Genomic DNA, 13,286 nt, shown 5'->3' with positions numbered 1-13,286 from the left:
ATGTGATGCACCCAGTAGCATGTTCTCTTTCTTTTCTTCCTAAAAAAGATGTAGAGGACTTGAGGAGTCATTTAGGATGCTAACACGAGGAAACCATTTGGCACTAAAGATCAGGCCTGCTGTCAGTTTGGCTGGAGTCCTCCCATAACAAGAATGGGATCCCAGGAACGCTTACTCCTGACAAGGATTCATCCCAGAAAGTGTTAGAAGAGTTCAGAGAGCCAACACACTTCTCAGGGAAGATCTCTCTCCTGTTCCTCAGCACCCCTGCCCCACAGCAGCGATGCAGGTAGACTGCAGAAATGACGGAAGCGCTCTCGAAGCGTGACCTGGAAATGAGCGTTACAATCCCACCCGTCCGGTTTCTCACTCGAGGAGAGGGAGCTCTCCCCGTCACAGCTCAGCATATCACTTGGGGGTGACGGGAGAGTAAGTGTCCTGGTTACTGCGCCCACGCGAGCGAGTGTCAGCACCGGGCTAGGTGTGTGCTGGGATGGCGGCCAGGACAGAGATCACTTTCCCTCTGGCAGTAGGAACAAGCCTGATCTGCCTTCCAAGGCTTAATTAGATCCGAAGGAGAAGAGCCCTCCATTGGCAGGCGCTCGCAATGGGAAAACAAGGATGTGTCCTTCAGGAAAGAAGGGTCAAACCTTGCCAGGCCATGGTGTATTTCCATGGAGGCAGAAGCGCTGCAAGTGAGGGAGGCTTACTGCCAAGGGGTCAGATGGAGAGCGCGCTGGGGCCCTCGCTCCAAAGAATCCGTGGTAGAAAAATAGGGGCTCTCCAGGCCATTTCCACATCCTTTCCTTTTGCATAAGCAACGCTTGCCTTGTATGAGGAAAACAACAAACTCCTGCCCTCTAGAGACAGGAGACCTCCAGCTCTGCTGAATAAAATATTTGCCACAACCTCCTTTTGAAGCAGATGCTACAAATGCATACAGTTTTATTCTCCCCTAAGGCCCACACAACCGGCTCGGCAGCTTGTCGCGCTCTCTTCTCCCAGACCTGGAAGGCCAACTCGCAGGAGAGGCAGCTTGTCACAACCACTCTTTTTCAAGGCAGTAGTTTATTTGGAGAACTGCTGAATAAAGCAGTCACAGAAAACTTGGCGAAGAAAGATAAATCCCTCCCTTCTTCATTACCAAAGCCTGTCTAGGCAGGATGGCAAATGCTTACGCTACTTGAGCACTTGTGTCCTTTGCCTTCCCTGGCTGCCTGCGTACCTCTGCAATCCACTCACCTCGTCCTTCTCTGAAAACTGGTCCGGGCTGGAGCTGCCTCCCTGCTATATATAAATGACAGAGGGACTGGCACTCAGGATGGTGACAGTAACCGTACTCGATGGCCACCCCACTCCCAAGCAGCCCCACGGACCACCGGTCCGTGCAGCTGCAGGCGAGGAGATGTACGGCGCCCGTGCTGTTTGTGTTTGCCTCCATTAGCAGGAGTCCAGTGGGGACGCAGCGTTTCAGATTACTCTGCGCGAGTTACGTGCAATTTGAAAGGTGGGAAAACAGTGCTGAAGGTCTAGCCCTGCATCTGTGCTCTCAAGTACCGGGAGTCTTGGCAGAAGCACTCCTTTCAGTGCCACACAGCATATTGAGCTACAAAATCCCTTCAGTCCTGGGTTTCACAAGGTTACACCACTGGTAAACACGTATGTCGAAGGTTTTGTTCACTCTAGCAATTGTGCCGAAATGTCCATATGTCCAGTTACAAAATAAGCATTATTAGTGGGGTGAAAAGCTGTTCTTAATAGCATTTTCTCAAAGCCGCCAGTGTACTAAAAATACTACAGATAATACCCCTCAGCTCCTCACTGCAGTGCACCAGATATTTTCATTTGCATCTAGGCAAAGCGTGTACAAAGCAGATACCAAGTCCTGCCAGATGACAACAGCAGCATTTTATACATGCATGCTTGCTCTGCATCAGTGAATGTATGCTCCAAATGCTTAGCAAACCATGTCAACACGAGATCTACCAAAACACACGCCTAAATCACAGGCACTTGGAAAAAACCAGCAACCCAAAACTTCGCAACTTTGTTCAGTTGGGTTACATAAATGGGTTTAAGATCTGCAGGGTTTCTCTTCACAAATTAATACTTACATTAATACTTACTGCATAATATTTATATTAAGGTAAAAGTTTGATGCAGATGGCTACAACTGAGCTGCATATTTACCTGCAAGAAATACTCGTCTGACACAGCAGCAACAGCCTCTTGGCCATCCATTACATATTTTATATATTTAGACAGCATCTTTAAAATACCTATTTTGAACCTATTACTGGCAGTTCTGTTTTGTTGGCCTCTAAACTACTCTAAAATACGGTATTTATTTGGTGCAGAAAGACAGGAACTATCTTTTAATAGCCCTGCCCTCCTTTTCTGCACTTTACTCCATGTCCTACAACTAAAGCAGGACCAAGGGATGAAAGGCTGCTGTGAAGTCAGACTCAGCTACTGAGGTACCTGTAATTGTGCTGGCACATTCTCCTCAAAGCAGTCTTTTTTTTGAAGCAGCTGATACCAGTTTTCATTGTGAAACTACTGTTCTTGAAATTCAGACTATGTGACTTTTGAAACTTGACCTACAGGACGACTACATTGCTTGGAAAGACCATGAGGTTCACGCACACATGCTAAGGAGGCTACATTACATAAATACGAGGATAATAAACAAGTTACATGCTTTTCCACTTATCTCAAGTTACTGGCAAAAATTGTTAGAGTGAAAACAAACATCCTTCTTAAGGTAAAAATATATAGCACTGTTCATCTGTAGTTTTGTTTCTTTTGATTATGTTGTTGTTACTTTAGGAGGATTTTGAGCCCATCCAGTGTTGCCCTTGGGGTTCAGAGCTCACTCCATCTCTGTCAGTGGCGTTTCAGCCATCAATTAAGTGATTTTGGGGAGGAAGCCTCCTTGGGCAGCCCTAGAAATGATCCCGATGTCTGCATCCGTAGTGATGGGTTTGTTTAGCACTAACACCAGTTCAAGATCGTACCTCTAAGAGATTCATTGCTGATTTATTCTGTGAAAAATGATACTTTCAGCAGTGTACAGCACTGCAAGTGATCTTTTCCCAGGTGCTAACTATCTACCACCATAGGGATGCCGATTGGGACTTCTTCACTTGCAACTTGCGCAGCTGCCTAGCAGCACTGCGTTAGGATGGCAGCTGGTGAGCACGCAGCCACTGAAGCCTGCTGTGAGTGGCCTTCTGTGGGCAATAACGCCACATACGCAAGGACAGGAAACTGACAACTTAAAATGGTTTTGCTTTATGTAAAACAAACTTGCTGGTAGCAACGCACATCTGCAGAGGTGAGGTTTGAGTACTCAGAGCTTGGCAAGGGAGCACACAGGTTTCTGTTAGCAGAAGTGCAAAGCCAACGTTCTGAGCTGCTTGGGTCTCCCAGATGAGGGATTATGTGATCGTCAGGGACAAAGAGCAAGTGTGACAGAGGTGTCGGCTTAAATCTCTGAACGCTAGTTAAAGCTGCACAGGACATGGGTGGGTTAGCAACCCCTCTCCAAAATAAACATATAAATCAGCTATCTTTAAAAAATATATATATATATAAACTGAACTTCAGCTGTATGCTCCAGCTTGTCAATGGATATTTATGAGGTGAGCGTAATATTATAACGGTTATAGCAGTGAAATACATCCCGAGCGGGGGAGCTAGTAAAGAAGCGCACGGTTGTTAATGCCGGTGGAATTTTAATGCCCAGGAGATGGGGGCAAGGTGACACTAGCTCTAGTTAATGTGGCTTTTGCCGGCTCCAGCGAGGGACGATCGCTGACAGCCCTTTGTGGAGGCTGTGAGGCAGCGGGGTTCGGCTCCCGAGCCCAGCCCAGGCCTGTGGGCACAAGCTGCTGTCTCGTTCCACTCTGCGGTACCAGGCTCTGCCGAGGGGACGCAGTGGGATTCTTCCAGTAAGGAAACAGCCATCGCTGTTCAGCTCTTGTGGCAGGCCCTGGAGGAGGGTGCTGCCCGTGCTGGCATCTCAGCGCCCGGTTTGAATCCCTGCCGGTTTTACTCCTTTAAAAGGCTCTTTTATTGTCACAGCTGCACACGAGCGTGCAGGTCAGCAGCACGTGTAGGAGTTCATTATCCTCAGTAGTCTCTGTACTGGGAGTTAACACTTCTAAAGAGCTTGGGAAAGCAGGAAATTGCCTGTTCCTTTGCGTTAGCAAAGAAGAAAAGGTTTACACAGTCCTTTCCTATACTGAAAGGGCTACAGGGAAGAACCCGATACTCTCAATTTTGATTCCTTATAGAGGGGCAAACTGCAGACTGGACCACAGGGAAAATAAGTAAGAAGAAACAGAATCAGGTAAACCAGATTGTTGTCTGCTGATCCAAACTGCACCAGCAATCTCAGCAGACTGTCGTGGAGAGCTGTCACGAGAAGACAGCTTCCTGGGGAACGACAAAGCTGGGCTGACAGGGATGCACTGACCACAGCCATGAAAGATGCCCTGATAATGCTGTGAAGACAGGGCCAACATAAATGACATCGCTAAATATGTGTCTCTGGAGCGACATTATTCTAAAAGCCCCTCATTCCTCATGGCCATGCGGGCACTGATCAATTGGGCTGGAGGGCACAGAGCTCACGTGTGCCATATAAATGACAAATCCCAAAAGGCGATGTTCTCTTTATGGGGACACCGCAGCTGGGGGCAGATGCACACGATTCGCAGCTTCTGCTGGTGTGTCAGAGACAGACAGTGGAGGATCTTGATCCTCCAAGGCCAAAATGAGCCAATCTTTTATAACATTGTATATTATAGGGTGTAGTACAACTGTTCTGGATAAGAGAGAGCTGTAAGTGCTCCTCTGGAAAATGCAGTTGTTCTTATCAGTGCCGAGATGGATGCTGAACAATTCAGGAGTGTGCAGGGAACCTTTTCCTGTATCTAAAGCTACTCTTACAGGAATAAAGTCATATGCAAGGACAAGGTATGGTTCAGCGAAAAGTACTTGAGAACAGATGGTGCAGCATAGGCTGGGTGGCTGGATATCATCTAGACCCCATCTCCACCCTCCTTGATTACAGACTGCTTCACCTGCCCTTTATGAATTACTGAAGAATATTGCAAGTGAGGCCAAACATACCAGGGGAAGCAGCAGCCAGAGACTGGGTTGAAGGTCGTACGCTAAAAGCTAGCTCGTACGGGCAATGACTACCCAGCAGCAGCCAGCTACTTCAATGCTAAGCGAGTGATTTGAAGTCCTGTTCCGAGTTGAGGATGTTCTGTCCCTTCAGCTTCCCATGTCATACTGGTTACCAGCCATAGGTAGCCTGAGCCTGTCAACTCAGGAGCGTATGGAGGAAGGCTGTGATGAAGGATCCACAGCCTCAAAGGAGATCACATCTCACTGGGACCCTTGTGACAGCATCCAGAAGTTGATGCTGGGTTGAAGGTTTTATACAGAGAACCTGATTTCCTTTAATTGCGCTCATTACACAACACCATAAAGGAGAGCAATCCAGAAAACTTACAGCATTTGTTACACAACCCATGATTAAATACTCATTTTGGAAAAGGCCTTTCCATGCAGCAAGGCCCTTAGGTTCAGAAGGTGTTGATCAGTACAGTGTTTCACATGTGAGTACAAAAAACCTATCACGCAGGAAAAGATGAGAGAGTTCGGTGGCCAGATTTCAGCTTTGGAGGTAGTACTGCGAGGACTGCTGCCGCTGTTTGGGCAAGCCCAGTCCACATTTGAGATACCAGGAGCAGAGCCCATATATCCGTATCTGTGTGCCTGTCTCCTTTGCATATATGTCATCTACTAAAAAAGATGCTTCTCAAAAAGCTTTAGGCACTCCAGATGGTACTTAATAATAGAAAAAGTCATACTCTGACGTGACTCGAGGCAACAGAACTCCCCAGCCAAGCAGACAGCTATGGCCTTGGCACCCAGCTCCGCCCAGCCCATGCCCACCCTGCGGTGCCATCCCACCCAGCACTGTGATGTGGGGGCAAGGGGCGGTGGGGAGCTTTCCCAGCCCACAGCCTCAGTAAAGAACTTCTGCATTCATCTCAGCAAACACAGTGCATACAGCTCCTGTGATGGCCACCTATCAATCTGCTGCTCATTTTAAATCTGCTGTTAGACCTCTGTTGCCTTTCATCTATTTCAGTTTGGAAAGGCCTAGCAAAATTTATTAGTCATCTCCAGGAAAGCGCTGCCTCTCATTCTCAGCCCTGCACGTTTTGAAACTCTTTTTGCTGAGCAGTGTGTCTTCTGGCTGTGTTACTCGAGGGGAGGACAAACCCCAGCTCAACAGACAGTTTTAAACGGCTGACCAGAACATAAAGTTTCATGGCCATACACGTTTGCAGCTTGTAACCAAAAGAGCAGAAAGTCTGCAGCTCACTTTGGACAAAGACGTGGCAGAGAAGCAAAGCCTGTTCTACTCTCCAGATCACACGGGAGGTACAAGGTGAATGTCTGCGCAGCGCTCGGAGCAGGGGAGGCCGGCTCTGGCCGTGCGGGAAGCGGGCGCAGGCTCCCCTCGCTGCCTCCATCGCCGAGCCCGGTGGGACGCTACGGATGGCTGGACGGCGGCGCAGGTTTGCTCAACATGCACACGTACAAATTAGCGTGCTTCTCACACCTGTCCAGCCAGCACCAGCAGCTGAGTTCCAGGCTTCTGTCGGAGAACAGGCCCACAGCATCCTCCTCCACGTGCCCGGCAGAGCTGTACCGGCTAGCAGAGGTCACACTGGAGGAGGACACGTCTGTTTCTGCAGGCTCCTCTTGGCTGGGGTCTTTTGTTTTTTGGGCATTGCCGCGTGAGGCTCTGATCTGTAGTTCTGCCACTTCCCGTGAGATCTGTGTGCTCTGCAAGGACGTTATCTTGGTGGCCCCGTAGATTGAGTTCAGTAGGATATTCAACAATTTAAGAAATAGCTTTGATGTAATATGAAAGTATTCCTTCTTAGAAGAAAACTTTGCCATGTATCGCTTTCCTTTTTCTTTCTTTTCCTTTTTCTTGTTGAATACCTGCCGTATTATTCTCCTGCAGTACCTGTGGTGCATCTTTGAGAGGTGAAGGGTGGGGTTTTTTCTGTTGAATCTGGTGCATGGAGACAAGGAATGCTTGCATGACATGAGCATTCCACACGAATGCTTGCATAACTTACTTATTTTTTAATTACTCTGGTGCTAAACCGCTAATTTAGTTCAATTTTATACTGACTACATGTTGGTACTGTTAAGGTTTATGATCCAGTGATTTACAAGGCACGATACATCTGATTTCAAATTGGTTGTGTTGATTGTTTAATTTAGTACAGGGACATGAATGTAACACCAGCTCACCAAACTGGTGGGTCATGGCAATGCTGGTAGGATGGTAATTCACTGGTGTAATCAGTTACATAGAACAAGCATGTTTTAATTGTAGGCCAAAAATAAACTGATGAGTCTACTGTTTAGCAAGTAGTGCTTCTATTTACTTAAATAGTCCTTTTCGTAAAGTTCAGATTAACTAGAAGAAAAATTTAATATTCTGTTTCCAAAAGCTGGTCTTGCTGGTAGATATCACTACATGAGAAGTTTTGAATTCATTTAGAAGAATGACTTACACAACTGTGCATCTTTTTTCTGTAAACAAACTTACGTCACATACAACCCGGATTTCTAGTTGATGAAAACCTACCGCTCATATTGGTTTGATCTGGAGTGATAAATCATTAGCAATTGAAAATTAGTCTTCTGCCTACTTCAGGTTGCTCATCTAGAATGTGAATGGTTTAAAGTCTCACTTAGACTACTTATAGTGTGTATGTTATTATCTGTGACTGACTGATACTGACAGTGTTTTGATAGCTGGTATTTCTTACTGGCTGGCTGGCTTTGAGATTCTCCATTTAACGGTGTTTTGTCTGCCTCTTGCATGGGTACATGATCAGAGGTCTGCCTCACCAAGCAATTTCTTCTTTTTCTCCTTCCTCCCTCATGAGTCCTGAAGTAAGGAGGTTGGGGGCAGAGATCACGGCAGATGAGCGGGGAGCCATAATGGTAATTGCTCATTTAAGGATCTCCACTGTCTCTGCTATGTATGGAACCAGTCGTCCTGGAAGGAAAAGCCCTCTAAGCCAGCATTTAGGGGAAAGAGTGATGTACATGAAACAAACTGTGGCAAGCAGACCGAGAGAGAGGCTTGCTGATATCCGTGTACTATTTTGGCTAAGAAATAGTAATATGAAAGGTATATATGGTAATTGTGCAAGTTAGACTTAAATTGCAAGCATAGTGAGAGCTCAAAGCCCTTTACATTGGCTTGAAAGCTACTTCTTAATGCATTTCATGTGTAGGTATTGTGAAACCAGGCACCTTGTCACATACCATTACCTAAACGTAAAAGCTGTTCTCTACTATGCCAGCGTGCAGCATTTGCTGTTCTGTTAATGACACTACAGTCTTCCTGACCTTCTCATTAATTAGCACTTCCAGTGTATTTTCCAACATCTGATTTCAGCTGTCCTCTGCGAGCATAGTATTGTACACAAAAAATGGTTTCTTATGTGGAAGGCTTTGTTTTAATTTGAAATCTCTCATGCTCCAGTTTTCTTAAATGAGAAAAGGTAGTCAAAGTTGCCAGTCCAGAAATTCACAGAAGTTACAGCACTACCTGATCATACATCAGATATGCTCACTAACTGAATGCCTGTGGGCAGGCTCAGAGTGGAAGTGACTACCTGGGGCTGAAAGGCAAAACAGAAGGGCCACAGAACGCCATCTTCCCTAGAACTACCGGGCTCGTTTCCCCTTGAACGACATCTAGTTCCCTAATGCCATTCTCAAGAGCTACAACCACTCTTGGCCCCTCTCAACGTGCTGCGCTTACTGACTTCATGCCGTCAGAGCTCGAAGAACTTGTTTTTGGTTCCAGGGATTATTTCAGACCCCCAGTAAAGCACTGAACCACTGAAACACCTTCTAAATGCAAACTGAATGCAAACACCAAAATGAGTAATAGTCCAATCATTTGCCCAAAATTCATACCACTGCTAACTATCTTTAAGGAACAGTGAGAAAGCTACAGCCAAAAGCAGAAATTTTGTACCGATGGGTAAACTGTAATATTATTTACACGAGCTAGGAACTACTGCAGTTCCCCCATTACCTGTTTTCTGCTAATGTTTTGCAGTCTTGTTTTTCCATTGTGGCATTAACTTGGATGAAAACATCCTTGCTGTCAGTGCTTATTTAACATTGGCTCTGTCTCAGAAGTGCTGGAGTTGCACAGCATTTCTGGATTTTATGCTCCAGAAATACTTTGCTTCTACTACAGAATTCTTTTTGATATGCTTAATTAAAGAAACAACCACCACCACGGAAACAAGCAAACGGAAAGGCACGTAAGGATGTCCAGGCCTGTTACACTTTGCCTTTAAAGGAATCTCTTTGCACTCCCGGTTGATCTCTCTGCGTCTCTTCTGCATTTATAACACAGATGGTAGCAGCTACAAGTTACAATTACTGTACCCATCTATTGACCAGTTTTATATTTATTGTACAGTTGACAGAAGTAGAATCATTAGAAGAGCATTAGGAAAAAAAAATCCCTTGATCAGAACACTGCCGCTGTCATGCCAGTCAAGGGCAGGTGCCAGCTGAGATGTGCTCGAGCAATGCCAGATAACACCGTGTGCAAACACCCGCCCTGTAACTGCTAAAACATTTAGATCAAAATAAGTAAATGAAAGGAACGTGAAATTCAGCCCTGACTTCATCTGATAATTCCACAATCTCCTAGGTTTAAGAAGAAAGCAGTAATTTTGCCCCGACCACGCATCTTTAAAAAGAAATAAGGATTCAAAGCGTAAGCACAGCTGCCTGTTCCAAAACTAGCACCGTTTACTTGGCGTTGTCTTTTACAGTGCTCTTATAAATTGCTTCATAGACACGGCAATTTTGAAGTCCGCAAATAGGAACTAAAGGGGACAGAGAAAAGAAAACGCGCTCGGCTTTTTTCCTTTTGAGGAGACTTTGAGGTAAAGTCCCTCTAAACTCTGTGAAAGCTGCACCCCGCGCAGCTCTGCAGACAGGGTCCCGCAGGCCAGACGCGGTCCCGGCTGAGGGAGGCCCCTCACGCGCTCCTTAGGGACCGCTCGGCGCTGGATCCCGTGTTACAGGGCCCGCTCGAGCGGAGAGCCTCGCGCCAACACGTGCCAACGGGCTGGCCCTCGCACCACGCGCGCTGCCACGCCAGCACGCAGTGCTTCCACGCCCTGCCGCGGAGTCCGTCGCAGACAGGCACAAGAGCTGTCTGAAGAGAGGACCTGTCTGTCCACAGCACACCCTGCTTCAAAACCTGATCATCAGTTTGGAGTTTGGGCGTTTAAGGAAGCTCCGAGAAGTGACTGGCAATTTTTAGTGCTTATCCCAAATGAATAAAAAGGGGTGATGATTTTTGCTCGTGGATTTTTTTCATTCAGCGACACCAAAAGCTGTCAAGATTAATCTGGTCCCATTTATGGGAGAATGGTATTTACATGGGTATGACACCAAGAGCAGCCGCTTTTTCTTTTGGTGCGCAGCAATTTTAAAGCACATAAGAACAGAGTTTACAGATGCAGAGCTCGGGTTATTGCTAATACAATACAGTCTCAAATCAGCAGCAGCTCTGCTGACTAACGGTCACATTTATCTGTGCTGCACTGCACGAGGGTTTGGCTGGGGGAGATCCGTGGGGAGTGTCTGTCTTCGCTGTGATCTTCCTTTACCACGTTCAGCGAGGTTTGAGTTTGCTCGCTGCAGTTACTGAGAATTTGTAAATTATCCTCTGAGAGTGTTCAGAATGTGTCTTCTGTGTCATCGCTGCTTTCCTAACATCATAAATTTGTAAGTCAAATGTAGTGCCTCACTCTGGGTAATCTCCATTAATTCTTAAAAGGTTTTTCATGGGTATGTTATTTTCACAAACATCTGAATTTAAATTACAGCCGCTTTCTAGCATCTAACATTCAGCATTCAAAAGTCTTGGTTGCATTTATTACTCCACCAATAAGAGCTTCTCTCTCTTCCCCCCCTCAGGGCCGATGTATCAACTTCACCCGAGTTCAGTCGCAGTAGAGGAGAAGAGGATACCAGGAGGAAAGACAGCCACATTGCCACTTTCCAACCAAGCAGAGAGAACCGAGCACTTCCTCACATTTCGTGGATCATCCTCGAGCCCGAACTCCGAAGGTTTCTGCATTCCCCACTGCCGGGAGCCAGCATTGCTGTGCCGAGCTCCTGCGTTTCACCCCAGTGCATCGATACTCCGTGATTTGCAGCAGTGACGAGAAGAGAGGCATTGACTCGCACGCCTGTGCTTTTATAGAACCCAAAAGGGAGCACACAGACACCAACGATGATAATGTTTTTCTATTTTTGTTATTTTACATTTTTCTAAGGACTACAGATTCTCAGGATGCAATGTGCTTTTCGCGGAGCAGCAGAGTTCCTCAGACGCAGAGAAGGCACGTGTTACTTAAACAGGGACTTCTGGCCACAGGCGGAGGGTAGAAACTCCCACCGGGCTAAGCAAGCGCCGAGTGCCTTACAGCCACGTCAGATCACAAACCCCTCGCGAGCCTCCCATCGCATCGTGCCTTACGGGAACCTTCTGACTGGAAATCTTGTCACTCTAACACTGAAAAGTGCACACGCATGACAAAATGTAGACAGGATGCCTCAAGGTATTGGTAGCAAGCAAGACTTTGCCCTTTAGTTTTTGAAGACACCTTTCTTTCATTAGGCACCCGGGACAGGAAGAAAATTAATAGAGCGTTATTCCACGGGAAGACAGCCTGTAACCAGAGATCTTGAGCAGAGTTTGAGGGACTGATGCTTCAGGACCTTGACACTGTGGCTGGTGGTTTTTTCCCCTTTCCTGCATTCAGAGTTCAGTAGCGCATAAAACATCATCATCTATAAACATACCTAGCAGTCGTAGGCTTATGTATTTTTTTATTTTTTTTAGATTTAAAAAAAGCAGTAGCCACTAAGCTGGTATCTCAGGGTTTTTCTTCCCCCCCAAATCTCCAAGGGCTCTTCAGCGTCACAAGCCAGCAACTCTCTTTGCATGAGAATTTCAAAGTTTAATTAATATAATTAAAGGCAACAGCAAGCAGCAGCCTGTGAAGATTTTGCTCATCTTTTTTATGCCTTTTGACATTGAATGACCTATTACTGTATGTGCATTACTCGGTTTTCGAGGGGGCACAGAGCATTGGTTAAGATTCAGCAGTGGAAAAAGATCTCCTTCCATCAAATTAGAAATTAAATTTACGGGAGCGCCGGCCATCACAAAACATTGACAATGTATGTATTATAATTTTTTAGAAAAACCAGTGTCGTGTCACGTCGACGATGCCAAATTATGTTAGCGTGAGCGGAAACACTGTGGGGGAGGAAGGAGGGAGCAGCTGAAGAAAAAGGCTCAAATGATCCAGTCACTTTCGATACTGTACTTCAGATGCAAAATGGATATTCGAGTCGAAACCTGACAAAGCGCGCCCGCTTTGATGGGAACTGGTATAGACAATGACCAGTGGCTGGGTCAGTGGGATGTCTCTCTGCGAGCAGGGAGGCTTATCAAATGACACTAAAAATAAGTTCAGCAACCATCACATTGGAGGGGAAAAGGCGAACATTTCACATTTGGTGGGCACGAATGTGCGCAAGATGGAAAGAGCAATGTGAAGCATCCTGGTCTAATTATCTCCTTTGTGCTCTTCATTGAAATTGCAAGGGACATAAATAATTCTCTTGGTCGATGTCCAAATTCGTGGCACTGCCCAAAGAAGCCTTTACATATATCCACTCGCTTACATCTTTTGCTTGAGTTTATTTCTGCCACTGGTAGCCTCATCATCAACAGCCATGTGTGCACATTACACTATAAATAAAATTATTATCTAAGTTTCAGTGATAATTTCCTTCTTCTTTTCCTCGCCCTTAGCCTCCCACCCTCTTCACAACTTACACCTTCATTTTGCCAGCTACAGTCACCCTCGATACCGGCTTCAAAAGACGGCCCACCTTGCCGCGGCCCCGCTCGGCGTGCCGAGAACGCCTGCCACAGCCTCCGTCAGGGGCTCCTGAGGGCTCCACAGCTACTGCGAACCTGTCCGACACCTCGTGCAGCACGCCGCATCCGTCGCGCAGACAGAGCAGTAACGTGCCCGCAGAGGCCGCCTGTTGCTCCCGCGCCTCGTGAAGTCGCAGCTGCGAGACCACTGGCCGTTGGTTGGGGA

General features: G+C 46.5%; 1 protein-coding gene across 1 annotated transcript in view; it reads left to right on the top strand.

Annotated features, from left to right (window-relative positions):
- Positions 1 to 12,957, top strand: part of ANTXR2 (ANTXR cell adhesion molecule 2) — a 117,884-nt gene extending 104,927 nt beyond the window's left edge. Inside the window, exon 17 of the mRNA XM_075422075.1 lies at positions 11,080 to 12,957. Within this exon, the coding sequence (XP_075278190.1) occupies positions 11,080 to 11,118 (39 nt within the window). The 3' untranslated portion in view covers positions 11,119 to 12,957. The remainder of the gene's footprint in view (positions 1 to 11,079) is intronic.
- The last annotated feature ends 329 nt before the right edge of the window (positions 12,958 to 13,286 follow it).

Source organism: Opisthocomus hoazin, chromosome 5 (genome assembly GCF_030867145.1).
Source record: "Opisthocomus hoazin isolate bOpiHoa1 chromosome 5, bOpiHoa1.hap1, whole genome shotgun sequence".
NCBI classification, from domain to species: Eukaryota; Metazoa; Chordata; class Aves; order Opisthocomiformes; family Opisthocomidae; genus Opisthocomus; species Opisthocomus hoazin.
The sequence above is the reverse complement of the archived record's forward strand: the minus strand, read 5'-3'. Positions and strand labels throughout refer to the sequence as shown.